The sequence below is a fragment of the Alosa sapidissima genome, chromosome 1 (assembly GCF_018492685.1).
Source record: "Alosa sapidissima isolate fAloSap1 chromosome 1, fAloSap1.pri, whole genome shotgun sequence".
Classification (NCBI taxonomy): domain Eukaryota; kingdom Metazoa; phylum Chordata; class Actinopteri; order Clupeiformes; family Clupeidae; genus Alosa; species Alosa sapidissima.
In genome coordinates, this window is record NC_055957.1 from 54,558,430 (window position 1) to 54,584,881 (window position 26,452).

The 26,452-nt window shown below is 39.6% G+C and overlaps 1 protein-coding gene across 4 annotated transcripts in view; it reads left to right on the plus strand.

Annotated features, from left to right (window-relative positions):
• Positions 1 to 26,452, plus strand: part of atr (ATR serine/threonine kinase) — a 132,510-nt gene that overhangs the window by 95,235 nt on the left and 10,823 nt on the right. For 2 of the 4 annotated variants that reach the window (XR_006034969.1, XM_042109270.1), the window contains exons 34-41: positions 781 to 943; positions 1,022 to 1,201; positions 2,674 to 2,816; positions 2,947 to 3,044; positions 3,295 to 3,527; positions 3,641 to 3,775; positions 5,676 to 5,876; positions 20,567 to 20,710. Coding sequence is in view for 2 of the 4 variants with exons in the window: in XM_042109270.1 (XP_041965204.1) it covers positions 781 to 943; positions 1,022 to 1,201; positions 2,674 to 2,816; positions 2,947 to 3,044; positions 3,295 to 3,527; positions 3,641 to 3,775; positions 5,676 to 5,876; positions 20,567 to 20,710 (1,297 nt within the window). In the remaining 2 variants the exon portion in view is untranslated. Of the gene's footprint in view, positions 1 to 780; positions 944 to 1,021; positions 1,202 to 2,673; positions 2,817 to 2,946; positions 3,045 to 3,294; positions 3,528 to 3,640; positions 3,834 to 5,675; positions 5,877 to 20,566; positions 20,711 to 26,452 lie in introns of those variants that run through there. The other 2 variants (XR_006034970.1, XM_042109280.1) reach the window with 2 other exon arrangements.

Genomic DNA, 26,452 nt, shown 5'->3' on the forward strand with positions numbered 1-26,452 from the left:
TACTTAACATTGTTTATGTATTGTGTGTTGCTGAATAAGGATTTAACGTTTACCAGTCCTCCCAAGTAGGCGCACAGGTGCAGCATGTAAAGTGGGCTTGTTATGTGTTTGAAATCAGGTATCACTACTATGCATATTTTATGATGACTGAAAACACAAATAAACTAGCTTGATTTGTGGGTCTGCAGTGCATTTTCGCAGTCCTACTCTCGCAGGAATGGTTCTCTGTTGAATCTACCAAATGTGTAGGATAAGTGCACTGCAAAAAAGTGCTTATCTAATAACATCTAACCAAGTCTTATGAATCTTATATCAAGATCAAAAAATGTAGTTGGTATTGTTTTCAGTATAAAGAGACTTACCTAGCGCTTTCTTCTGAAATCATTTGACTTAATTCACTAACTTTACCTCAGTCGCCACCCCATCTGACTTCTATTAATTTTGTGTATGCCTTTTCTCTCTGTTGACTCTGCTGTTCTGTTGACTCAGTTTTGTTGCTATTGTGCATGCAGGACTGGCCAATTATCAGCTCTGTCCATCATTGGTGGTAGGCTTAGAAACATGTTCAGCACATTTGAAAAATACAGCGATTATATTGATAACCGTGAAAAGTTTGGTCACTATAAACGTCATGTTAGATTTTCATACCATTACATCTCTACTGCTGAAACACATTTAATGAGTAGTCTGTTCCTGTCCTACAAAGTGATTAATAAGCAAGCTGTTAGTCAATTCTGTGATTTATTAGAAGCCAGTGTAGACCGTTTTTCCTCATTTTAGCAGGTCGAGCTGTGAGGAGCAGGTGGGTGAATGCTGGCTGAAGAGTTCAAGGGTGGCAAGGAGAGCTGGCCTCCACCAGACAGCCTTCAATGCCCTGCTCAATGCAGAGAACTCCCATCTGTCCGAGCTGTTTGTTGAGAAGGCCAAGTGGTTATGGTCCAAGGTATGTTTAAACTGCATCAATATATGTAAACATTCAGCATTGGTGTTTTGACTGATGAAAGATTTTTGTGTTAACCAGGGGGATGTGCATGAGGCTCTCATGGTCCTGCAGAAGGGAGTGCAGCAGTGCTTCCCCAATGACCATCCGGTTACTGACAACAAGCTGGTCCAGATCAAGGGCAAGGCTATGTTGTTGATGGCGAGACTCATGGAAGAAACAGCAAACTTTGAGAGCAATGCAATCATGAAAACATATCGGGTACACAGATGAAACTCATGTATTTTGTATGCCAGCTGTTCATCAACTAAATATTTTATGGTTAAAGGACAACTCCGGCCATTTTTAATATAGAGCCTAGTTACTCGAGGTCACCGAGCACTGTCGGTAGGAAAAAAGTGAAGAAAATGGTATGAATAAATAAATGTATCTATGCAGTTTGGTCATGGAAACCAGTGTTTCCTCTACATTTATTTCAGCATGGCGGCCCGCCACGGTTTAATTAATACCGCCACGGTATCAGAATCAGGGCAGACGCACAATAGTTGCAGTTGCTTTTTAAATAATCCTGCCGACGTATCCTCCCCTGCTGGCTGCCGTTCACATTGCAATTTAACAATAAGTAGCCTAAAACTAGTCAGAGGTTATTATGGCCAGTCCAGTTTCACTTCACATATTGTATTGATGTAGCCTATTTAAAACATTAACTTTCTTCTCAGTGTTTCCTCTTCATTTAGCAGTGCCACTGCTTCAGAATTAGGGGAGACGCAAAATATTGTCCGGAAGCATAGTAGGATAAATGCCGCCACTGTTAAAAAAAAAAAAAAAAAAAAGTGTGTCATCACAATCAGGTACCAAGTCCCTGTACCAAGTTTGGATTTCCAAGCGTTGCTGTGATATGAGCTCACTTCCTGTTTGGCAGTTTCACTGGCAAATTTGATTGGCTGTGTTAAGTGAATGCTTTTGAATATCATTATGAATATCAAATGCCTATAGATAACTTTTGTGAGGCTTGGTCTCTCTTATTGACAATTATATCAATTCTATCTAATTGAATAGGCCACATCCTGTCTGCAAGCACTGAGTTTTGGGCTGGGCTTTATAGAACTACTGTTTTTTTAACTACTGTAGGAGCACTCTAGCCTAGCCTGGGTTTTCCCATGCTGCCTTACGCGCGCAATTTTATTCACGCTGCTAGGCAGCCTGGATTCTATGGACTTCGTTTTCACCTCAACGAAGGAACCAATCACAGAACGGAGGGAGGGCAGCAAGACTATGACGACACACCGAAGCCATTATGAGCTACGTACAGACACATTTAATAGACATTCGTAGCGCCTAATAAACGTCTCTGGGCATTAGTAAACCACGTTTCAAATACGAGAAAATTAATGTCTAGTTCCCAGACCCCATCTCAATGAGCTTGTTGCCAGGCCACCTCTTCCTAACACCAGTGAAGTTCCTATTTGATAACCTCTGCGTGCCGTCTGTGGTGCAGTACATAGCGTTTTATTTTTTTCTTCTTTTTTTTTTTTTTACCGAGCCCAGGGTTCTATATTAGAAATGACCGGAATTCTCCTTAAATGCAATAGGTTCAATGGTCAGATGCCTTCGAAGGATATCAGGTGGCATTGACGTTTTACATTCTATCTCTGAAAATTCACACACAAAAAAGAAAAGTTAATGGGAAAAAGTGTGTTTGCATTATTTTTTACTCTGATTAATTTTAATAGGATGTGACAAACTTGTTGCCTGAATGGGAGGATGGTAACTTTTATTTGGCAAAATATTACGACAAAGTGACTCAAATGGTGACTGATAACAAACTGGAGAAACAGGGAAACCTGATTCACTACATCATCATGTACTTTGGAAAGTAAGAGGATTTTCATTTTTATTTATTTATGTGGATATTCTGTGTGCTAGTGTATAATTGTTTGTGTTATTACTATTTGTTCTTTGTAAATGTATGCTTTATTAACCAGCTGGGTATGAAAACTTTGCAGGGCCTTGCAATTTGGCAACCAGTATATCTATCAGGCCATGCCACGAATGCTGTCTCTTTGGCTAGATTTTGGTGCCAAGGTTTATGAAGTTGAAAAAGGTTAGTTGTTGGTCATGCATGTGTATTCTTTGACACAAGCTTACGTCACAGAGCACTCAACTCTGCCATGTTGGAACGCTGTACACTACAGTTCAAAAGTTTGGTTTCACTTAGAAATGTCCTTGTTTTCATCAGTAATGTTGTAAATGATGTTTTGAAATAATTTTGTTCTTAACTGTATCTTATATTGTATGATTTTATAGTTTGAAACCTAAAAGATTGTGGCAATTATTTTCTCTTTACATGTTAGGTGGCCGTCCAGAACATATACAGATGCGTGCTGAGTTAAATAAAATCAATGCTACCATGAGTGAACACAACAAGAACCTCTCTCCATACCAGTACCTCACAGCCTTCTCCCAGCTCATCTCACGCATATGCCACTCCAGCAATGATGTGTTTGCTGTGCTACAAGAAATTGTGGCCAAAGTCTTTCTGGCCTACCCTCAACAAGCCATGTGGATGATGACTGCTGTGTCCAAGGTCAGAAACATTGACGTCCAGTAACCTGTGGTCTCCTGAAGAAAGATATAGCCTTTTAGTGTTCCATTTTATGTTTTTCAATGTAAGACCCTCCATTTTTGTTTTGTCCACAGTCATCATATCCCACGAGAATGAACAGGTGTAAAGAAATCCTAAGAAAGGCTGCCAACCTTAAAAGCTCACTGGAGAAATTCATAGCAGATGCCACCAAATTGACTGACAAACTTCTGGAGCTCAGCAACAAGCCGGTAAAGAGGGTCGTGCCAATTACAGTGCATGCAAAGCAATGTGCTGTACTGTTATCAGGTAGCTTTTGGGGGGGCCAATCAGCAAAGCTGAGGGGTATTTCACAAAACCTAGATAAGCGATTAAGCTGGGATTTTTTTTTTTGTTATCCTGGATGAATTTAGCCTTGACTTGGTTTCACAAAAGAGATGGCACATAAGTTACCATGGGGATTTATTCTCTGCACATAGCCTGGTCCCGACCAGGCTAACAGCCAAGCTAAGTTAATTCTAATGGTAATTATGTTGTCTTATTGGCTCAGCTAGCTGTCATTCAAATCAGACCTCCGTGCTAATTTTTACGGAGCTTTATTCCATTTATATACTATTTGCTAAATGTATTTGCTCGCAAAACAAAACAGATTGTCTGTCTACTACCATATGGTTATTATTTTAATTGTGATAGCCTTATAATTATTAACATAGGCCTAGGTACTCATTGTTTGCTTATTTTATTGATAGACGTTTGATGAATAGCCTACTGTAGTTGATTGGAAGTGGAGGGGCAAGTTTTCGAAGGTGATGATTCCCCATTCCAAAAAGGGGGACTATTTCATTGTTAGTCAAAAGTGGTTGTTCACTTTGTGTGAATGACGCTATTTTCCGCGTCTTTTTTATTCCAACCGTGGGCACTTTGCAGCAGAAACGAGAACGCGCACACATCCTGATTTACTTACACCTGGCTTGACATAGTCACTCCTACTCATCCTGGATTGGCATTAGTGAAACGAGTTGAGCTAGGATGACCAGACAACGCTATGTCAAACCTCACTTTATCACTTATCTTGGATGTCTGAATTCTGCCTTTGTGAAATACCCCTCTGCTCCCATTGTCTTTCTGCATTTTCTTATTATTGTTGGGGCCCAAGCAGAGAAGCTGTGTAGGAACCTAAAGGGTAATTTATAGTTCAGGCAACATGTGTTGCTTTGACAAAATAAGGCAACATTTGTGTGTGTGTTACGGAGTCACAGAGTTTGTCACGTACATCAAAAATGTTGAAACAGCACAGACATTGTCGCATGCATCCATCCATCTATCTTTCCATGCATATCCATCCATCCATCCTCACTCAAGGTTTCCTATGTGTGTCTTTGTCTTGACATTACTTAATAACTAGAAGTAGGGATTAGAGGGAATTTCCCTGATCTACTAGTTTTTTCTGTTTATCTATAAATCCATTCAACTCTTTGCATGCACTGGTATGTCTTTTTGGAAATGCATGTATTTTAAAAATGGAATACTTGTGTCAGTGTTAACACTAACACCAGTCTAAAATATGTCTTTTGTTATGTCATGTTATGTCTTGTGTTATGTCACACTTTTTTTCATAGTTTGGTTGGTCCTGCGACTGATAGGCAGGTGCGAGGAAAAAATATATATAATTTAACATGTTTTTAAATGTTTTCATATTAACTGACATGAACCCTACATGAAACATTACCTTCTACAGCTGCGAGAAAGCGCTAGCTTGTGAAATGAGATCGTGAACTTGGCTTGCAAGTCAGACATTTTTTCGGTGGGTTTGGGGGTGTCACCCCCTGGAAAATGTATTAAATATTGTTATCTAAATGCACAAGTCTGTGCACTTTCAGTCAGAGATTAGTGTTTGCACTATGCCTGAAACACGCATGCATACCTAAATCCTCAAATTATAGCCAGGATTCTATTTATAGCCGGGCCTCAGATTCGGACAAATAAAGGCCGGTAATAATTGCCTACATTGTTTCGATTTAACTCATTAAATCGACTTATTGTCTGGAAAATGCGGTAAATCTTTTTGATACTGTAATCTTATTGTGTAACCCTGTGTTCAAAAATAAAAAGAAATTATTATTATAATAACCTTAAGGTTTCCCTGTGCAGGTGGATGGGAACTGTGCCAACCTCAGCATGAATGTTCATTTCAAGACACTGAAGTTGCTGGTCAAGGATCCCACATTCAGCCAGATTCTTATCCCTCTTCAGGCTGTACTCATCCCCACTTTGCCATCCACTGGTGGGGCTAACCCCAACCACGATGCCTTCCCTGGGCATTGGGCTTATCTGGCAGGTTTTGATGATGCGGTCAGTCTCTCCAATAATTTCTTAAGTCTATTGTTCCTAGGTGTCCTTGTCACGGTCACTGTTTGTATATTGTTATATTGTAGTCAGTCAGCAAATTACTTAATCATGTTACATTTCTGTATAATTTGCAAAGAAATTTTAAAAAGATTGCAAAGATCTCGTTGACCACATCTGTAGTTGCAGTACAGTAGTAGTAACGTTACATATAATTTCTAGATGGGCAGTAGACCTCACTGACAGAAGAAATTGATCAGCGCCCTGTTGTTGGTGTATGTACACTACCAGTGAAAAGCTTGGGGTCACTTAGAAATTTCCATTCCACTCCATTATAGACAGAATACCTGCTGAGATCAGTTACATTGTTTTTTAATCAGGGCAGCAGTTTTCAAATTACATTATGTGCTTGCATAATTTCAAAAGGGTAATAATTGATCATATAAACATATCATGCCGTGTCAAATCAGATAAGGTTGTTGCTGCACTGTCTCACATTCTGAGGGTAAAAGCTTTCAGAAAATATATGGTTATGGTTCAATCAGTTTTCCCTTCAGGCCAAAATGTATTAGGTGTAATCTTTTTTTCACCTAAATCTATAAAATCCCATTAATTTCAATGGGAAATTTACACATCTGTAGAAAGAGTTGGGAAAGTCCATTACACATTTTTGTCATGTGGGGGCATAGACAAACAAAATAAAACGGGTTTGATTTGGTGCAATCTCGTGGCACTGACTTCTTCCCTGGCAAATGGACTAAATGTTTACTTGCCTTTAGCTGCTTGATGTAATCACCAGTAGACTTTTACGCCCACACAAACATATAAGTGACGGACCATTATGTCCGTTTACTCCACCAACATCAAAAACACTACTCCCATTGAGCATCAGATATATTGTCAATGAATTTTAGGTTAAAAGTACTTACAGGCTTACTGTACTGAAAATGAACCTAATGACTTAAAAACAGAGGTACACGCCGAACCATACGTTAAGTCTTTACACCCCTTGCGTTTACGTGTGTGTATGCTATTGAGTGTTTCTTCTGATCATGTTGGTTTCCTCTGCACATGTTGGGGTAATGTACAGTAATCTGTAAAACAGAAATAAGACAGAAGAACACATATTCAGAAAAAGGCTACATTTAGCCTAGAAAAAGGTTACATTCTATTATAAGTGACCCAATAAGCTATGCCCAGATATGCTCATATGTGCAAATGTGTTAAAATAAAAACTGAAACCAAAGCTGCAATAAAGACACACAATGGAACATTTTCTCAAGTAACATTGTGCAGACTTTTCAACATACTTCAGAAACTGAAGTAAATAACTAGCTATTGAAAAAGTTAAATAATGTTGGCTTGTGGTATCATTTTGAAGAAACTAAGTATTCTATATACTTTGAGTTGTCTGTTTATTAAATTAAGACATGAAAAGATCATCTAGAACTGTGGAGCGAAATAAACCAGTGTCCACTTCCTCAAAGATCAATATTTATAATGTTTCATTCATAGATAAATGAGTAGATAATATTACACTGTGTTCCAAATTATTATGCAAATTACATTTTTCTCAGATTTTCCTAAATAGTTGATGCGAATGACAGTCTAATTTTCAAGTCATCAACCGTTATATACCAGTATAATTCGAATTTTATTGAACAAACCTCCCAATGATAACAGTATTTTTTTCAAAAATAAAAAACTCAAAATGCACTGTTCCAAATTATTATGCACAACAGAGTTTCAAGACATTTTATAGGTTATAAAGAACTAAAAATGGTCATTTGTTGATTTTACAGCATTAGGAGGTCATATAAATTAAATCAAAAGTTATTTCAATCAAAAACATGATTGAACAGGCCAAGTTACATGTTAACATAGGACCCCTTCATTCATATCACCTTAACAATTCACAGTTTCTGCTTTAATGTCTTTGGAGGATGTCAGAATAGCCTCCCAGAGCTGCTGCATGGATGTGAACTGCCTCCCACCCTCATAGATATTTTGCTTGAAGATGCTCTAAAGGTTCTGAGTAGGGTTGATGTCAGGGGAAGATGTGGGCCACACCATGAGTTTCTCTCCTTTTATGCCCATAGCAGCCAATGACCCAGAGGTATTCTTTGCACATGGTGCATTGTCATGCATAAAGATGATTTTGCTATGGAAGGAACGGTTCTTCTTTTTGTACCATGGAAGAAAGTGGTCACTCAGAAACTCTACATACAGTGGGTCCCAGTTAAGTTTGGACGGGTTCCTTCAGGAATCACGCACCCCATTTTCTCAGCAGAAATGGCACAAACTGCAGTTGACCCAAACAACCACAAGGTGTCACTTTGGAGTTCTGCCACTACTATTTTTGATGCGATCTGACTTACTGCTTCTATGATGCAGTTTCCAAGTCAGTAGAACAATCAGAGAAAGCTGAGCCATTACCAAACATGTATGATAATACAATAGCGTGAGTTTATATATCTTATACCCTATTTGTCACGGTTACTTATAGATTTAATAGTGTAACGATAAGCGCATGAGACTTTCAGCGGGGGCACGGGAACTTAAATTGATTACGGTAGTTTAAGCTTACACTTGACAAAACATTCTAATATGAAAATGTAGATGCAATTGTTGTAAGATGGTGCAGCTTAAGAAAGCACCGTGCGCAGGGGTGGAGAGAGAGAAAGCAGAGGGGATATGTGTGTTAGAACTTAGATGCGTGTGGAAAAAGTAGCTGTGCTGTTGAGACTGGAGCGAGTCATATTCAAAATAATGCAAAAAATAAATCCGCAGATAAAACCAATTATCCTCATTCATTGCAACCGCAGCATGCCTGCTTGCCGACGTTCAAACGAATAAGATATCAAAGCACCTTTTGCGTTTGAATGCAGCACGAACAGCTAGACAAATGATTTAGCTAATTGATTATAGCCTGTACACCAGCAATTGTTGAACATTTACCTGTACAAGTACATTGACAGTAGCCCAGCCTAACAAGCATGTTGCATGTTGTAGGCCTACTGTAGAAATTTCACTTAAATTGCAACCGCAACATGCCTGCTTGCCGACGTTCAAACGAAAAAGATATCAAAGCAACAAGTGTTTTTTCTTTTCTTTTTGAGCACGTCCGAATCCCAGGACATAACGCACTGGACCTTATAATAGGCTCTAGATATAATTCCAAAGGGGGCAGATAGGGGCCTACTGCACTTAACACTTAAAAAGATGACTGAAAAACAAAGCTTCCCGAAATTTGAAATTGCGATCAGTGACTGGCATCGGGAGAACGAAGCTTTTCGAAGTTGAACAGGCTATTAAAAACTAATTGCGCACCTCAATGTCACACGAAAGACTGGGCTCTCCCTTCTATGAATTGAAAAAGACGTTATGCTACCTGCAAACTGGCCAAAAGGAAGGAGTCGTAGCATGCAAGCTCCCAAATTGACCCAGTAGCCTACAGAAGGCATCAATAGCCTAAATTGTTGGGACTGGGGAGGGTCATGCGTTTTTTCTCAATCACTTTGGAGGGTCATAGAAAAATGTATTGCTGGCGAGGGAGGGTCACGTCTTTTTTGACTAACGCTCCCAAAACTCCTCCGGTAGCCCCTTAAATAAATAATGAACAGTCCCTAATTGATTATAGCCTGTAGGCCTACACCAGCAATTGTTGAACATTTACCTGTACAGGACAGTAGCCCAGCCTAACAAGCAGATGTTGCAAAATACATCAAAAGACTCAATTAATCAGAAATAAATAATGTAATCTGCATCGCTTTATTGAACAAACTGCAAGCAACAAGAGGGTTGAGTTCGCTGTGAGGCCAAACCCAAGAGCAGAGCCTATCTGTTAAGGCACTCGATAGGCTATAACGAGCTGTGTGCGCCTGGAAAGACAATAGAAGATGCTTTCTGAATGGCACAGCGAAGACGGCTCTGGTCAGAGGTGGGACCAAGTCACTGTTTGGCAAGTCACAAGTAAGTCCCAAGTCTTAGCACTCAAGTCCAAGTCAAGTCCCAAGTAAATACAGAGAAGGGCAAGTCGAGTCCAAGTCCAAATCTCATCAAAGTCGAGTCCAAGTCCAAGTCCCAATCTTTTTCAAGTCCTGAACAAGTCATCAGGTACTCTTCACTTAATAATGGCATTATTAGACTATCGACCATAATTTTAACACTTCCATCTAATCCACAGATTTTTTTTTTATAAATACAGATTAAAATATGTTCAATGTTTCTGTCTTGAAATCTTTTACGATATATGCATGCGCATACAATATACACATGTGCATACCTGAGTAATCTGTACAAAACGGATAGCTACATGACAAATATATATATATATATTGTTTTTCCAAATTGCGGAGCCCACTAAGTATGTATGAGTAATAATTTGACTGATGGCATTTCACTGCGCTAGGCCATAGATTTGCCTGCAAACAATTTATTAGGCTGTCTGCCAGTGGCGACTCATAAAGGAAGCCAAGGTCAACACTTTTATATTATTTAAAAGATAATAATGACACAGTAATTTTGTTTTAAAGTGTTCATTTCTTAAGAAATACTACACATTTGATGCTGTTTCTCTCATTTGTAAATGGTGCACTGTCACTTTAAGCCCATTGTGTGCCACTGTCCACACATTCTCATAATGATCTTTTTTTTACCAGCTCCATTCCTATGGCTAGTCCACAAACTCAAACATTGTTTGTGCCACATGTATAGCACAATATTAACAATGATAAGCATGATATTAAGTTGGCACAAACAGCTTTCATTCCTTTGGAAATAGATGCATGTATGACATGATGCTTGCTTGACATTTTCTGTTTGCAATTAAATGTGAATTATGAGCCTGGTAGCCAGTAGCCACCTAGCTAGCTGAGTGGAATGCGTTTCAATCGGCATATCAATGTGCTTCATGTAAACAAATTATTGAATAGGCCTACTTCAAGACTCACCATTTCCATTACACAAAGGCAAAGACAACTCTTCATATTCTTGTCCACTTTCCAAATCACAGTGAGTGCAGCCTATGTCATAGTGACCTAGTTTATAACAGTAGTAAGAACCGGATAAATCCGCAATTTCCCTAATCTTGATTTGTTGCCTTCATGATTTCCTTTTATACGTTTCTTATATTTAAAAGAAAATATCAATCATCATCAACAATGACAAGCCAGCTGGAACCTGCCACTCTTTTTCTCTCCCTCCCGTGCGTGCTTAGATGGGGTTCTCAATTAAATGCAGTAGGCTAGCATAAGTTCAAGTTGGATCTTAATGGAGAGGACTCGAAAAGTATCATCTTTATGTAACATGCTGTTGGTGCATTTTGACATTGTAAACGTTCTCTAACAAGAGTGCAAATCAGTTTTCAGTAAAGCTACTAGTTATTGGCTAAATGTTGGTCGTTTCTCTGTCTCTTGGTGCCCTACACACAGTGCGTAACGCATGTGGGGGTAGCGGCAGCACTGAACTGTGCTCTGGACTGGCCGCTTGTCTCCGCTATTTTTTTTTTTTTTAGTCGCGGAGGGAAAGCATCTCTGGGGTGACTGGTCCACGATCAGGAAATTTAGTTTTTGACTTGAGACATGTCAAGTCGTCACAAGTCAAAGAGGCAAAGTCCCAGTCAAGTCTCGAGTGAATAGTATTCAAGTCCAAGTCGAGTCGCAAGTCATGCCGAATTTTATCAAGTCAAGTCTGAAGTCATTAAAATCATGACTCGAGTCTGACTCGAGTCCAAGTCATGTGACTCGAGTCCACATATCTGGCTCTGGTCATCCCATACCCTCCCCCCACTTCCTGTAGCCTACCATTATGACTTTGCCGTTTTGGGACATTAAGCTTTTTCACGTTAAGCCTCCCTCCCCCACCCCCTTCTTTCACAAGCAGTGGGGAGCGCGGGGCACAAAGTAACACTTTTTGGTAGACAAAGGAGGGTTCTCTGCGCTTCTGTCGTTTGGCCACAATCCGTTGCAACCAGGCCAGGACAGATATTTTAGAGCAGGGGTGTCAAACTCATTTTCATAGAGGGCCACATCATTGAATTTATAGGTTACTGAGGGCCACATAATCGGCGAACATGTGCATGGTGCAACCATGAAATCGGTATTGCAGTATGGCTTATTCAAAATTGCTGTGAAATAATGGTCCTAACCACTTTAAAACAGTGTGGCTGAAATAAAAAAACAAACAGCCTACAACAGTAACATTTTAAAATGCAACTTCTATGCCTACAGTATTAGTTAACAACTGATCAATATGCATTCATGGACTGACATTGATGAGAATAAACTGCAGTCAATAATGTGCATAACACATATCACCACTAAAATTAACTGTGGCTAAGAAAGGTACTGTGTGTGTGTGTGTGTGTGTGTGTGTGTGTGTGTGTGTGTGTGAGAGAGAGAGCTATGGTACGTACACCCACCCCCGCAAAAACAAATTCACGCGTGTAGGCCCTACAATATTTGTCCGTTTCCCGGTTTTAGGTCTGTGCATTGCAAAAAAAGTAGCCTACATAGCATAACAATATCCACATGCAATAATACAACAACAACGTCTACGATGACCTATTCATTTGGACAAATTGATACAGCCCTATAGCTAAAGTTACCTTTAGTTTTGTTCTAGCGTACGGTGACGTCTTTAAACAGCTGTAATCTAACGTTCTGACAAGCACACCAATTGCCTACCTTGTTCTTGCCCATCTGGAATAACTCCTCTAGCTTTGCTGCCTCCATCCTTTCTGTTTTCGTTGTTTAAACTTGTGATATCCATAACTAGTGAATTAGCCCAACATTGTGTGCTGATAACCATATATAGATAGCCGAGTAAAAAAAACAACAAGTAGCCTAGTTGTGCCTGCATGCGTATTCTGTCTCCTGCTCAAACAAAATGTGCGCGCGTTAATTTTGATAACGTGTTCACTAACTTTACGCGATAGAAAATTGTAAATAGCCTGATGGCATGCAGCTAATGGGATACTGTGCATAGTTGGGAAGGTATGGTGAGCCAATTTGGTGTGATACACATTACACACACACAAGGGAAGTTTTCTCTCGTTGTTGAGGGACTGACGTGCGGGCCGTATGTTTGACATCCCTGTTTTAGAGAGAAGGAGAGACACCGGTGCAGCTCAGATGTCTTCTTAATTTTCTTTATTCTTCAGTAAAAGGTGCATAACATTATTAAACTTTGACAAACGTTTCAATGTGTCGATGTTTTTGACTAACGAACATCGAAAAGTTAGTCAAAGTTTAATAATGTTCTGCACCTTTTACTAAAGCGCTGCACCGGCGTCTCTCCTTCTCTCTAACATTTTTTGGCTTTTGGCTAAAATCATTTGAGTTTCACTAGTCACATGTTTTAACAAGCAACACTTGTTATTGAACTAATAAGATGAGTGTCGAAAATTGACTTTATTTTCCATACGGAGAAATAACAAATAATATGCAGAGTCTAACCAAGGTCAATCTTGCCAAAAAAGCCCTCAAACCTGAAAACACATGAGGCAAAAGTGCAAAACATCACAAAACTAACTAAACTAACACACGCATATTTTTGTATTGCAATCATTGTAGCCTACAGTTGTAACAGCGCGTAACAGTCGTTTTACTCCCCGTATACGCTCATTATAAAGAATGTTTAACGTGTCCCAAAAAACAGCTATCAATTAATCACCAAACGTCTTATAAACAAGTATTGCCAGGAGCAACACCTTGCAAAAATTGATAACAATAGGCCTAGGCCTTTATATGGCTCTGCTCCTGCCTAGATTCGAACTCAGAACTGCCTGAAAGTTGCAGACCTGTTCTGGAAATACGTGCATTAACCCACTCGACCGTCAGATAACGCTATCTGCTTCGAGTAGGCCTATTGGGTAGGACTGTAGCCTACACTGGTTGCTGTGGCACAGTCTTGAGTGACCGAATTCGTTTTTCTTTGTTATATGAATGCTGTCATTTTGTTAACATTACTGTTAAGGAGATGCTGTAGGCAAAGTCTATATTTCAACCTTGTTAGTGTAGTAAAAAAAATCAGAACTATTCACAAGGTGTCTGGGCAGCATATTTATGTTCTGTTAGCAAGCGAACTTCTCATGACTACCGACAACGTAGCCTACTGCCAGCTGACGAAGCTCTCATTTTAAAACATTACTGAGAGACAGGCACTGTACAATCAAGAAATCTTGCCACTGAATCCAAAACTATGTTTAACATTATGTACAAAGCTTAGGCTACAGTGGACTAGCATGTTGCAGGGGCTGCTAAAAACACAGAGAAACGCACTGAAAACTCGGCCAATCACAGCCCTTGCTGTCGAATGCGCCGTCTGGTTCGACCGTGGAACGCCACAGCGGACTATGCTGCCCCCAAGCGGCTGCAGTTGTACTTACATTTCACCCAGCTATGTGAATCACCATGATCGTGAATGAAGTGTCAATTTTTAACTGGGACCCACTGTACTTTGCCGTGGTCATTTTCACACCATCAGGGAACCTAAAGGGGCCTATCAGCGCTCTCCCCATGATTCTGGCCCAAAACATGACTCCGCCACCTCCTTCCTAACGTCTCAGCCTTTTTGGGACATGGTGGCCATTCACCAACCATCCATTACTTTATCCATCTGGCCTATAGGGTTGCACGGCACTTATCCGTAAACAAAACTGTTTGAGTTTTAGTCTTCATGTATACCTGAGCCCACTGGAACTGTTTCTACTTGTGAGCGTTGTTTAGGGGTGGCCAAATAGTAGGTTTATGCACACTTGCAAACTTCTTGAGGATCCTACACCTTGAGGTTCGCAAATACCTCTTTGCTGCTTTGCAATGGCATTTTAGCAGCTGCTCTGTTAATCCTATGAATTTGTCTGGCAGAAACCTTTCTTATTATGCCTTTGTCCGCACTAACCCGCCTGTCCTCTGAATCGGCAACAAATTTCTTCACAGTACGATGATCACGCATACGTTTTCGGGAAATATCCAATGTTTTCATACCTTGTCCAAGGTAGTGCACAATTTCACGCTTTTCAGCAGCAGAGAGATCCTTTTTCTTTCCCATATTGCTTGAAACCTGTGGCATGCTTAATAATGTGGAACATCCTTCATCCTTGCGAGACACTACAGGTGAATAGGGTACATTTTTTAAATAATAGACATCACCATGAAACTTCCTCATTTAATTACTTACACAAGTATGAAAAAAATGTATTACACGTTTTTGAAAGTTGAATGTTTAATTATGCCAATTAGGCAATATCTCATTAAATATGCACAATTGTGCATATATTTTTGGTAGATATAATAGATCTGAACATATGATAAAGCCAGGGGCAAAATTCTTTTCATCACAAAAATTCATTTTGTTTACACACATAGATGAAAATAAAATTACAGAGGGATTTCAGGATATCTGCTTTCATTACCTAGGAAATCAAAATATACCGTCCAAAGCCTTAAAAAATCGATTTTCGCCATTTGTTTTATTAAAATGTCACACAGATCAGGCCTGGAATGATTTATTAACAAATCCCTCTGTAAATATCTTCAGAATACTGCTAAGTGTATAACTGGAAAGTTTGGTGTACATAGGAGCTACATACTGTAGGCTGAGATGTTTATATTGGAAAATGACAGAAAACTCAATTTGAGAAAACAGCCTTGGACACAGCCAATAAGATTCTGTTTTCAGCCTAGACTCGCCTTTGAACTTTTGCGATTGGTTGCGGATACAAAGGAAGTGTCCATATTTGGATTGCACAACGTCATGAAGGAAAAACAGAGCTTTTCAACGGTACATAATATGTTTCATATCGCGGTCGCGGTAGTGCATGACTCATTAGAAGACTAACTTTTGGTGAATTTAGGAGAAATATACAGTAGGGATGGGCATAATTTTTCGACGATTGATAGTTGATTATTAAGAATTTCGTCGATCACGTTAATTTGTTGTCGATTAAACTAATGCAGGTTGTGTTACATAGTGTGTCTTGAAGCAATGAAATGAATTTTTATTGTGTGTGGCAGCAATTAAACATTATAGGCTACCACTCGTGGACAATATTTGACGCTATAGCCTAGGCTACTCGGTTACCTACGAGATTCCATTTTGATTTATGAAGAGTTCACGGTGAAGTGTCGCGTGGGACCATTTTATCGTTTAAAAAACGATAGCGTTAGTTCACTGCAAACACTGCGATGTAATAATTGCCTACCAGAAGGGCTATCAGTGCACGAGCTTAATATTTTATATTGTTGGTTGGTTTAATACCTTGTTGTCAATGAAAAGTCGTTGTCCTACACCATGGGTCTCCAACACGTCGCTCTCAAGCGCAGTCGCTTGCCGTCCCCTTCTGAGCTTGCCAGAGGCTGAAGCAGTAGCCTAGGCCTAGGCTACTTGTAGGCTACTACATTTTAACACAATTGTTGCCGCGACTGGAGGCATTCCATCCTATGAATTTAATATAGTAGGCCTAAGTCATGCAATTCAAACGCAATTTAGGCTACTTGGCTACGCAATAAGATTTCCATTACAGCACAGCGCACGTTTTGAATGAATGAAAGCGGCTGCCTTGCTCTCGCAATAAACAGCAGGTGAAAATCCAGACTCTTTCAACTACATGAGATGTAGGCTAATAGTGAGCTAATCATACCCCCCAGATTTCAATGTTCATCAGTCCCAACATTGAGCAATATAATCAAACTGTCCAAAAGTAAATTAAATCACAAACTTCTGCATCCTTTTGATAGCGGTATGCGCTCCAAACGAAACGCATATGTCTCACAATAAAACGCACATAGAAATTAAGGCCTGCCCATACGCCTGCCCCAAATAAAGCCCTGTGCTTTGCGCAGTCTAAGTATTAACATGATTCTTTTTTATAATTTATTATTTTGGAACAAACGAGGGTCTCTGTTTAATCTGAACGCCAGCTCGCATTCCGCTGCTTTAGAGCACCGCAGCGCTTAATATCTTTACGTTTAGCCTAACAGAACGTCCAGTTTAACTGTCACAAGTTATTCTTCTTGTGATAAAGATCTCATCGAGGAAAAACACGCTGTATTTTTGTATTTTCATTGCATTTTTAAATTTATAAAAAGTTAAATAAATAATTAATTTTAATATAGGCCTAGAAATATTAATGATTAATCGATAGTCGATCGTTAATTCTCCCGACGATCAACTAAGCTTCCAGCTCGTTCCTTGCCTTTGTGTACAGTTTTTTTCTTAGCGTGTTCAATAATTTTGTCCTGTGCCATTCCACTATTTTACTCGTAACTCTACTTATGGACTTTAATATTTAAATGTTTTATATGGGTGGATTATCTGAGTTAATACAATACTTATTTCCCCCGCTGTATAACAACAAATCCAATTTGAAAAGATTGTGTATTAGATAGCTCAGTGTGTCTGCCTTAGCTGCAACAGAATATAAGACCGTATTAACTTAGCATGCATTATTTATCCATGTCAGCAGCTTGCTTATAAGGTTATAACATTTACATGCGAGGCAGACGTCACACAACATGCAGACATCACACAAAATAATGATACTCTAAATAAAATGTTGATAGCAAAACGTTTTAACTTATTTTACATAAGTACTTGTTAGTTACTAATCCATCATCTTTACAGTAGATAGTGAACAAAAACCGCAGAACTGGCAAAACTAAGGTAGACAGATAACGCTAATGTTAGATACTTTTTTTTGAAGCAACCTTAAATTTACCTCACCTCACGTTACAGTAACGTTAACGCCAATGTTAATCAAGTCCAAGATATCGCCAGCTTTACTGATCAACAGTTACCGTGATGTTACAATCGTCTCCCTCCAATTCGTCTTTGAAACTAACGTTAGCTACACAAGGTTGTCTTTAATTGCGATTATTACAAAAATAACATTAAATATAGCTGCAAGGAGCAATGAGGGGGCCAAGGACTGGACTTGACTGTGTTGTGTTAGATTGGATTGGATTGGATTGGACTGGACTGGATTTGAAGGTCACCGAATTTATTGTATGTCCTCAAGATGTACTCCACATATGTAAGTCCACATATCAAGTTTGGTTTAAATCGGTGAAAGTGTTGATAATAATGGCACCTCTAGTGGTGAAAGCACACCAAATGAATTGTGCATCCTCAGGATGTACTCCTAAGTCCACATACCAAGTTTGGTTTAAATCGGTGAAAGTGTTGATAATTATAGCACCCCTAGTGGTCAAAGCACACCAAATTAATTGTGGGTGGGTCCTTAGGATGTGTTCACGAATCAACGTACCAAGTTTGGTGTTGATTCGAGAAAGTCTTCCTAATTATAGCGCCCCTAGTGGTCAAAGTACACCAAATATATTGTGCGTCCTCAGGATTGGGTCCTGAGTCCATATACCAAGTTTGGTTTCGATACGTAAAGGCGTTGCTGAGATATGAGCTAATTTCCTGTATCTCTAGCGCCCCCCTAGTGGACGAAGGTCACCAAATGTATTGTGTGTCCTCAGGATGGGGTCCTAAGTCCATATACCAAGTTTGGTTTCTATATGTGAAAGCATTGCTGAGATATGACCCTACTTCCTGTAATTATAGCGCCCACCTAGTGGTAAAAAGACTCCAAATGTATTGTGCGTCTTTAGGATGGGGTCTCAAGTCCATGTACCAAGTTTGGTTTCAATATGTGTAAGCATTGCTGAGATATGAGCCTACTTCCTGTGATTATAGCGCCACACTGTGGTCAAAATGTACCAAATTTCTTGAGCCTCCTCCTAATTGGGTCCTGAGCACATGTAGTAAGTTTAGTCTTGACCTTGCTGAGATATCACTTCACTTCCTGTTTGGCGGCTTTGACGACAATTTTAATTGGATGTTATGGGTGAACGGTTTTAGATTTGAAGACAAAAAGGGATAACTTTTTTGAGGCTTGGTCTGAAGATCATCTGCACCAAGTTTCGTGAAAATCGTGTGAAACCTGTGAACCTTTGTGACCTGTGAAAACTTTTAGGTGTTTTTGATTAAATCCAATATGGCGGCCGAATCAATTAAGATGACATCACAATTTGGCTTGGGTCAGCCTATGGACCTCCAACAGTACTAACAGACCCCACTAGTATATTTTAATTCCAAACACAACAGCAGCTACAGGCCAAAACACATTTTTCCTAATTGCAGCGCCCCCTAGAGGTGAAAGGTCACCAAAGTTTTTGAACATCCTCCTGATGGGGATATGAGTCCCCGTACTAAGTTTGGTTATGATACATGAAATGGTTGCGGAGATATGAGCTCACTTCCTGTTTGGCGGCTTCGCCACAAATTTGGATTGGCTGTTATGAGACAACGGTTTTAGTTCCGAAGACGAAAAGGGATAACTTTTGTGCGGCTTGGTCTGAAGATCATATGTACTAAGTTTCATGAAAATCGGCCAATTTATGTGAGGCGTGAAACTTTTTAAAGGTTTTTAAAAAAATCCAAAATGGAAAATGACATCATAGAGTGCGTTGAACTCGGCTTGGTCCAAGGAATCCAACGATTGGCACGTCCAACTTTGGCCTGTTGGTGGCGCTAGAGCGCTCGAGGTGCCGGCATGAAACTTGGTGAAATTAATCATTGGACTGTCCCCAATCAGTGTGCCAAATTTCACAACTTTTCACCAGACGGTTCTATGGGCTGCCATAGACTCCAATGGCGGAGGAAAGATGTTAAATAATAATAAGAAAACTAACAAACACAATGGGTGCCTTCGCAGCTTCGCTACTTGGCCCCCAAAAACTAACAAACACAATGGGTGCCTTCGCTGCTTGGCCCCCAATTAAAAGGCAAACCAAAGCAGACAAATGATTTTGTTGCATAGTACCAGCCAACAAGCTTACGTTTACCCCTGCTTACGACATGAAATGAATAAATTCCGGCTCCTACTATTACAAGACCATAATACAACTTTTCCTACTTCCATAACATATTTTGCATTTCTTGATACTTCTATGTATACACTGGGCAGCCAGCTCCTGTAGTTGTGGTAACCTCCGCCATGTTTGATTTGAGTTTTCTGGGGTTGACTTGTCGTCTTCTATGGTTATCGGGCTCCCGTTGAATTGTGGGATAGCGTAGTGAGCTACTGTTGTATACTGTAGAGGTAGTGGGCCATCTGGGTACTTTTCGCCTACTACTTGATGCCTATTAAGTATTCGGACGTACTATGACTGACGTACTACGACTGACGTACAGTACTGCGTCTCACCTACTATATAGTACACTAGTATGGGTATTCGGATACAGCCTATCTCTGTATCAACAACTTAGAACTATCTGTCTTTCAACATCCATTGAATTCTCTGCTTATCAACATCCATTAAACTATTCACATTCAACTTTTAAACTGTCTACTTTTACACTATCAACTTTCATTAAACTATATAACCTCCATGTCTATCCTAGCAACACCTTAGTAACCATCTCTGCATTATCTGTTTTAACTATACATGATATTTTACATCACAATCTTTGCATTTTTATACATTGGTAATTCCTTGGAATTGCATTTGTAGTTAAAATATATTATCACTCTAAAATCTGTTTCCTGGCATACAGTATGTACATTTGTAGCACGCTTTACATTGATTGCATTGAAATAGGTTCTATGTTACTGCACCAATCAATTAGACCCAGGCATCATATAATGTATGTAGGCATGTATATAAAAATGCATGTCTTCTTTTTAGGTGGAGATATTGGCCTCACTGCAGAAGCCTAAAAAGATCTGTCTAAAGGGTTCAGATGGAAAATCTTACACCATGATGTGCAAACCAAAGGATGATCTGAGAAAAGATTGTAGGCTGATGGAGTTCAACTGTCTTATAAACAAGGTATGTCGTATGAAAAATTGAGTGCAAGCAGACAGAGGCAGGTTTGAAAACTGAGAACATGGTGAAACATTTATTGGTTAACAATGGTGTTAGAACTACGAGCTCGGAGGCCAGCATATGAGCTCGGAGGCCAGCATAGCTCACCGCTTATGGCGGTGGCCAACTGAACCTCCAGAGCAGTGTCTTCCCTCTGCATTTAAAGCGTAGCCCACCTTCTTTGATTATGTCAAGAGGAAAGGACTCATCATCAAATGATTAATTGTCGTCATGTGTCCTCATGTGGTTACAATGGGTCATGTGAGCATTTGATTGACAAAGGTCACAAGAGCAGTTTGGTTGACAAAAGGTTTGGCATGATCAAAGGCTGGGGTGATGATTAAAATGAATGTTAAAGTACATACACTCTGGAATTTCTCACTACAGGTACACACAGGGTTTATCTAGGATAGGATTTAGGTAGGATTTACATACATGTTTTTGCCATGTTATTTTTTGGTTGATCCATTTTTTTTTTTTTTTTTTAAGTATTTTTTTGGGCTTTTTATGCCTTTAATGAGACAGGACAGTGGAGAATGACAGGAAGCGAGTGGGAGAGAGAGTCAGGGTAGGATCCGGAAAGGACCACGGGGCGGGAATCGAACCCGGGTCGCCGGCGTACGGTGCAGGTGCCCCAGCCATTCGCGCCACGGCCGGGGCCGTTGATCCATTTACATGTCATTGAACATAAACAGCAATGATTGAAATTGAATTGTGAAAAGTTTTTAATGTGTTGCTGTACTGAAAAAGCAATATCTAACCAAGTGTATAATCTTATATTAAGATAAAAAAAATCTAGGGTAAAACTTCACGGTAAGGGTACATGAATTATCATGAATTCATGCGTGAATTAATTCATGATTTATGGATTACTTCATTCCTTTTTATATCGTATGAATCATCAGGAATTTATGTGAGTTCAGAGTCTCTCATTCATGACCTCATGCATAAACAACAGATCAACTAAAGCATTAGTTATGATGGGAACATCATTAGGATTTATTATTTCTTAAGCATGATCATCATGATTACATGAATTTAAGGTTAATTGCTCACGGGTTAATCATGTCTGTGGCCCCTCAACTAAAATAGTGAATAATGGCATGTGTTTAGAGAACTGCAAAGTTGTGTTAAAACCAGAATTCGAGTAGTGATGACCTAGCCCGGTTGAAACCAGACCCTTCTCAGTCGTAACTGAGAGTGGGTCTGGGGAAGGTTCGTTCACAGCCCATTTCCAAAGGGCGTTCCCAAACGGACGCCGATCAAAATTCCTTGGACGCAATAGGAGAGGCCAAAAACCAATCAGAGCAACAAAAAAGACAGAGTGACGGAAACACACAATTTGCAACACTGTCTGGTTGTAGGGAGAAGCAGGACGAATTAACCACTTTTTAATTAAACATAGGCTAATTTACAAAGACATCGTGCCACACTGAAAAATTTGTCACTATCAATTTACATCTGCCCTCTGTCAAACACAATTTGTGATTCATTTTCAGCTCTGAACAAAACCGTTCACGTTCAAACAAGCATTTTGTTTCATTCTTCCTTTCTGGCTGACCGGGACATATAAAGCAGGAATGGGGGACGAGAGACTGAAACGTTCAAAGCAATTATGCCGAAATTGTTTCGAGGCAAACACTGAAGTGTAGCATTCGAGTTATGCTCGCATAGCACACCAATTCAAAAGTAGCCTATGTGTTTTCTGTTGGCTACGTGTCCAGCTACTGTAGCTTCTAGGCCTAAAAAATGAACAGAATATCAAACCGTTTTCAGTAGCCTACCACTGTTGCAGATCACATAGGTACCCCATACATGTTTGTACAATGGTGCATATTCCAACATAAGGAAGCAATTAAGAAACTATCTGTCTTAAACCAACGTGATAGCAGCTTCAAGGAAGCGGCAGCAGCCATCGTTGATGTTTTTTTTTTTAAACCCCGGCTTCTTCAACAGGGTGCGCAATCGGCATCGTGTAAAGCCCGCCTCAAGGGTTCTGATTGGTGCCTAGATCTAGGAAAATTGGAAATGGGCTAGAATGGGTTCTTGGCCAGACGGACTTTCAGAGCGCATCTCGAATTTGCTGGAAGTACGTCTGGGTTTTTCCCAGGCTAGTGATGACCACATTTTTGACAGAAAAATAAATAATCATGATCATGCTTAATAAATCATAATTCATAATGATATGCCCACCATACCTAAAGCTTTAGGTGATGTGCTGTTCATGTATGAGGTCACAAATGACAGACTGTGAACACATGTCAATTCCTGATGATTAATGAGATATAAGGAATAGTGATGAGCATTCGATTAAATTTTCTCGATCGTCGGGAGAATTAACGATCGACTATTGATTAATCATTAATATTTCTAGGCCTATATTAAAATTAATTATTTATTTAACTTTTTATAAATTTAAAAATGCAATGAAAATACAAAAATACAGCGTGTTTTTCCTCGATGAGATCTTTATCACAAGAAGAATAACTTGTGACAGTTAAACTGGACGTTCGGTTAGGCTAAACTTGAAGATATTAAGCGCTGCGGTGCTCTAAAGCAGCGGAATGCGAGCTGGCGTTCAGATTAAACAGAGACCCCCGTTTGTTCCAAAATAATAAATTATAAAAAAGAATCATGTTAATTCTTAGACTGTGCAAAGCACAGGGCTTTATTTGGGGCAGGCGTATGGGCAGGCCTTTATTTCTACGTGCGTTTTATTGTGAGACATATGCGTTTCGTTTGGAGCGCATAATGCTATCAAAAGCATGCAGAAGATTTTCCGTTTGGGATTTAATTTACTTTTGGACAGTTTGATTATATTGCTCAATGTTGGGACTGATGAACATTGAAATCTGGGGGGTATGATGGCTCACTATTAGCCTACATTTCATGTAGTTGAAAGAGTCGGGATTTTCACCCGCTGTTTATTGCGAGAGCAAGGCAGCCGCTTTCATTCATTCAAAACGTGCGCTGTGCTGTAATGGAAATCTTATTGCGTAGCCAAGTAGCCTAAATTGCGTTTGAATTGCATGACTTAGGCCTACTATATTAAATTCGTATGCTGGAATGCCTCAAGTCGCGGCAACAATTGTGTTAAAATGTAGTAGCCTACAAGTAGCCTAGGCCTAGGCTACTGCTTCAGCCTCTGACAAGCTCAGAAGGGGACGGCAAGTGACTGCGCTTGAGAGCGACGTGTTGGAGACCCATGGTGTAGGACAACGACTTTTCATTGACAACAAGGTATTAAACCAACCAACAATATAAAATATTAAGAAGAGCACTTATTTCATTGAGTTAAACAATGTCTTCTATTGCTCGTGCACTGATAGCCCTTCTGGTAGGCAATTATTACATCGCAGTGTTTGCCGTGAACTAACGCTATCGTTTTTTTAAACGATAAAATGGTCCCACGCTACACTTCACCGTGAACTCTTCATAAATCAAAACGGAATCTCGTAGGTAACTGAGTAGCCTAGGCTATAGCGTCAAATATTGTCCACGAGTGGTAGCCTATAATGTTTAATTGCTGCCACACAATGAAATTCATTTCATTGCTTCAAGACACACTATGTAACGCAACCTGCATTAGTTTAATCGACAACAAATTAACGTGATCGACGAAATTCTTAATGATCAACTATCAATCGTCGATTAATTATGCCCATCCCTAATAAGGAATCAAGTAAAACATAAATCATGAATTAGTTCATGCATGAATTAAAATAAGTCAGCCAGAAGCAGCCTATAACACGAGAGCACATGGATGTGTTCTCCATTTGAGGAACAAGGTGGACTATCCACCAACACCACAACATTTTCTAAGTGACATTCCAGACGGGACGTTGTGCACAAGACAATTTCACATACAAATGTCACTCATTCACCCACCCTACAACAGGAAAGAACTTAGGTAAAATCACATGCAGCACTACCAATGTGGTTTACTTGATCAAATGTACCTGTGGGAAAGCCTATGTAAATAAAACACGCCGGGACCTGAAGATAAGAATAAGTAAACAAGTAATATCAGAAACAACAATGAAATTGAATGAATGTCCTCTGGCGGTTCACCAATCAGGACACCCACTCTCAACACTGAGATTTATAGGGATAGAACAAGTTAAACAACACCGCAGGGAAGAATACACAGACAACCTGCTTCTAAAAAGAGAGGCCTTCTGGATCGACCACCTGGAAACTTTGGCCCCAAGGGGGCTCAATTAAGATTTTGACGTTAGACCTTTCCTCTAATATGGACTGTGAACAGTATTTGCATTGATTACTGAATTTTATACATGATGAACTCTATTTTTTGTAGATGAATGTATCTGTTTGTGTTATTGTACAAAGTTTAAGGTTTTATCTAATGTTTTTATTTGGCTTTAGTCACGCCACACGCTTGCATGCTGTACCTGCAAGGGTTAATGAATCACTGAGCTGACTCCACCCCTCTAGACAGGTGATTTAGATCATGTACCAGGTTTGTATTTGCAAGTGAATCTGAGGAAAACCGCAAGGTCGAAACGTTATCTGCCAAATCATGAGAAAACAAACTCAAAAAAGAGTACCAAGGAGTCTGCAAACTTTTTTCATAAAAACAACAAAAAAAACAACCAACAATATAAAATATTAAGAAGAGCTCTTATATGAGTTAAATCGAAACAATGTAGGCAATTATTACTGGCCTTAATTTGTCCGAATCTAAGGCCCGGCTATAAATAGAATCCGGCCATAATTTGAAGATTTAGGTATGCATGTGTGTTTCAGGCATAATGCAAGCACTAATCGCTGACGGATGGTAATGTTTCATGTAGGGTTCATGTCAGTTAATATGAATTTAACATTTAAAAACATAGTCAGGTGCGACTTATATATGAAATATATATAATTGAACATAAGTCGCAGGACCAGCCAAACTATGGGAAAAGTGTGACTTATAGTTTGGAAAATACGGTACTTACATTTCTTAAAGCTGAGCTGTGCATCATGTTCAATGCATGATTTCATAACAGGCCAAATAGAAAATAAATGTTAAATATAGCCCATAGATAAGGATTTTTCAAAGTGGGTGCTGCGGCACCCTGAGGTGCCGTGACGCATGCTCAGGGGTGCCGTGGAATGGTCCAAGGCTTGATAATTTAATGACTTAGAAAAAGAAATTGGCCATTATATCAATTTCAAAATTCATTTCAATAATGTTAAGTTGCTTTGAAGTGAAAGGAGCATTATTTAAAATGTTCTTTGCAGCACAAACAACAATACAGTTCACTGTTGATTCAGGGTGTAACGTCAACAACAGTTTGTTCGTTATTTTGTATTGACGGCAGATAAGTGCAGGTAGGCGCAATGGATACATTTTTAAAGAGAGTGCATCCACCTCCACAGGAACAGATCTCAGAATCTGACCAGACAAAATCAGCGAAGAGAAATAGCATTAGCGACTCTCCAGTATGGGTTCACTGTTGGCGAGGTAATGTGCAGACCAAGCACCCGGCACACCAGAACAAAGACATTGAATATTTTAAAACACAGGATGTCACACAGAGCGAACGTATGCATGCCATCTACCATGCGTGTGTCTGACTTTAGTTGGCAAGTTGCTTGCTAAATCCAAAAAGCCCCACACTAGCTGAGTCACTTATATTGCCAGCTTGCAAAAAGTGGTTGAGGTAGGCTAATGCTAGGGCCAGACGCTGCAAAAGAAAT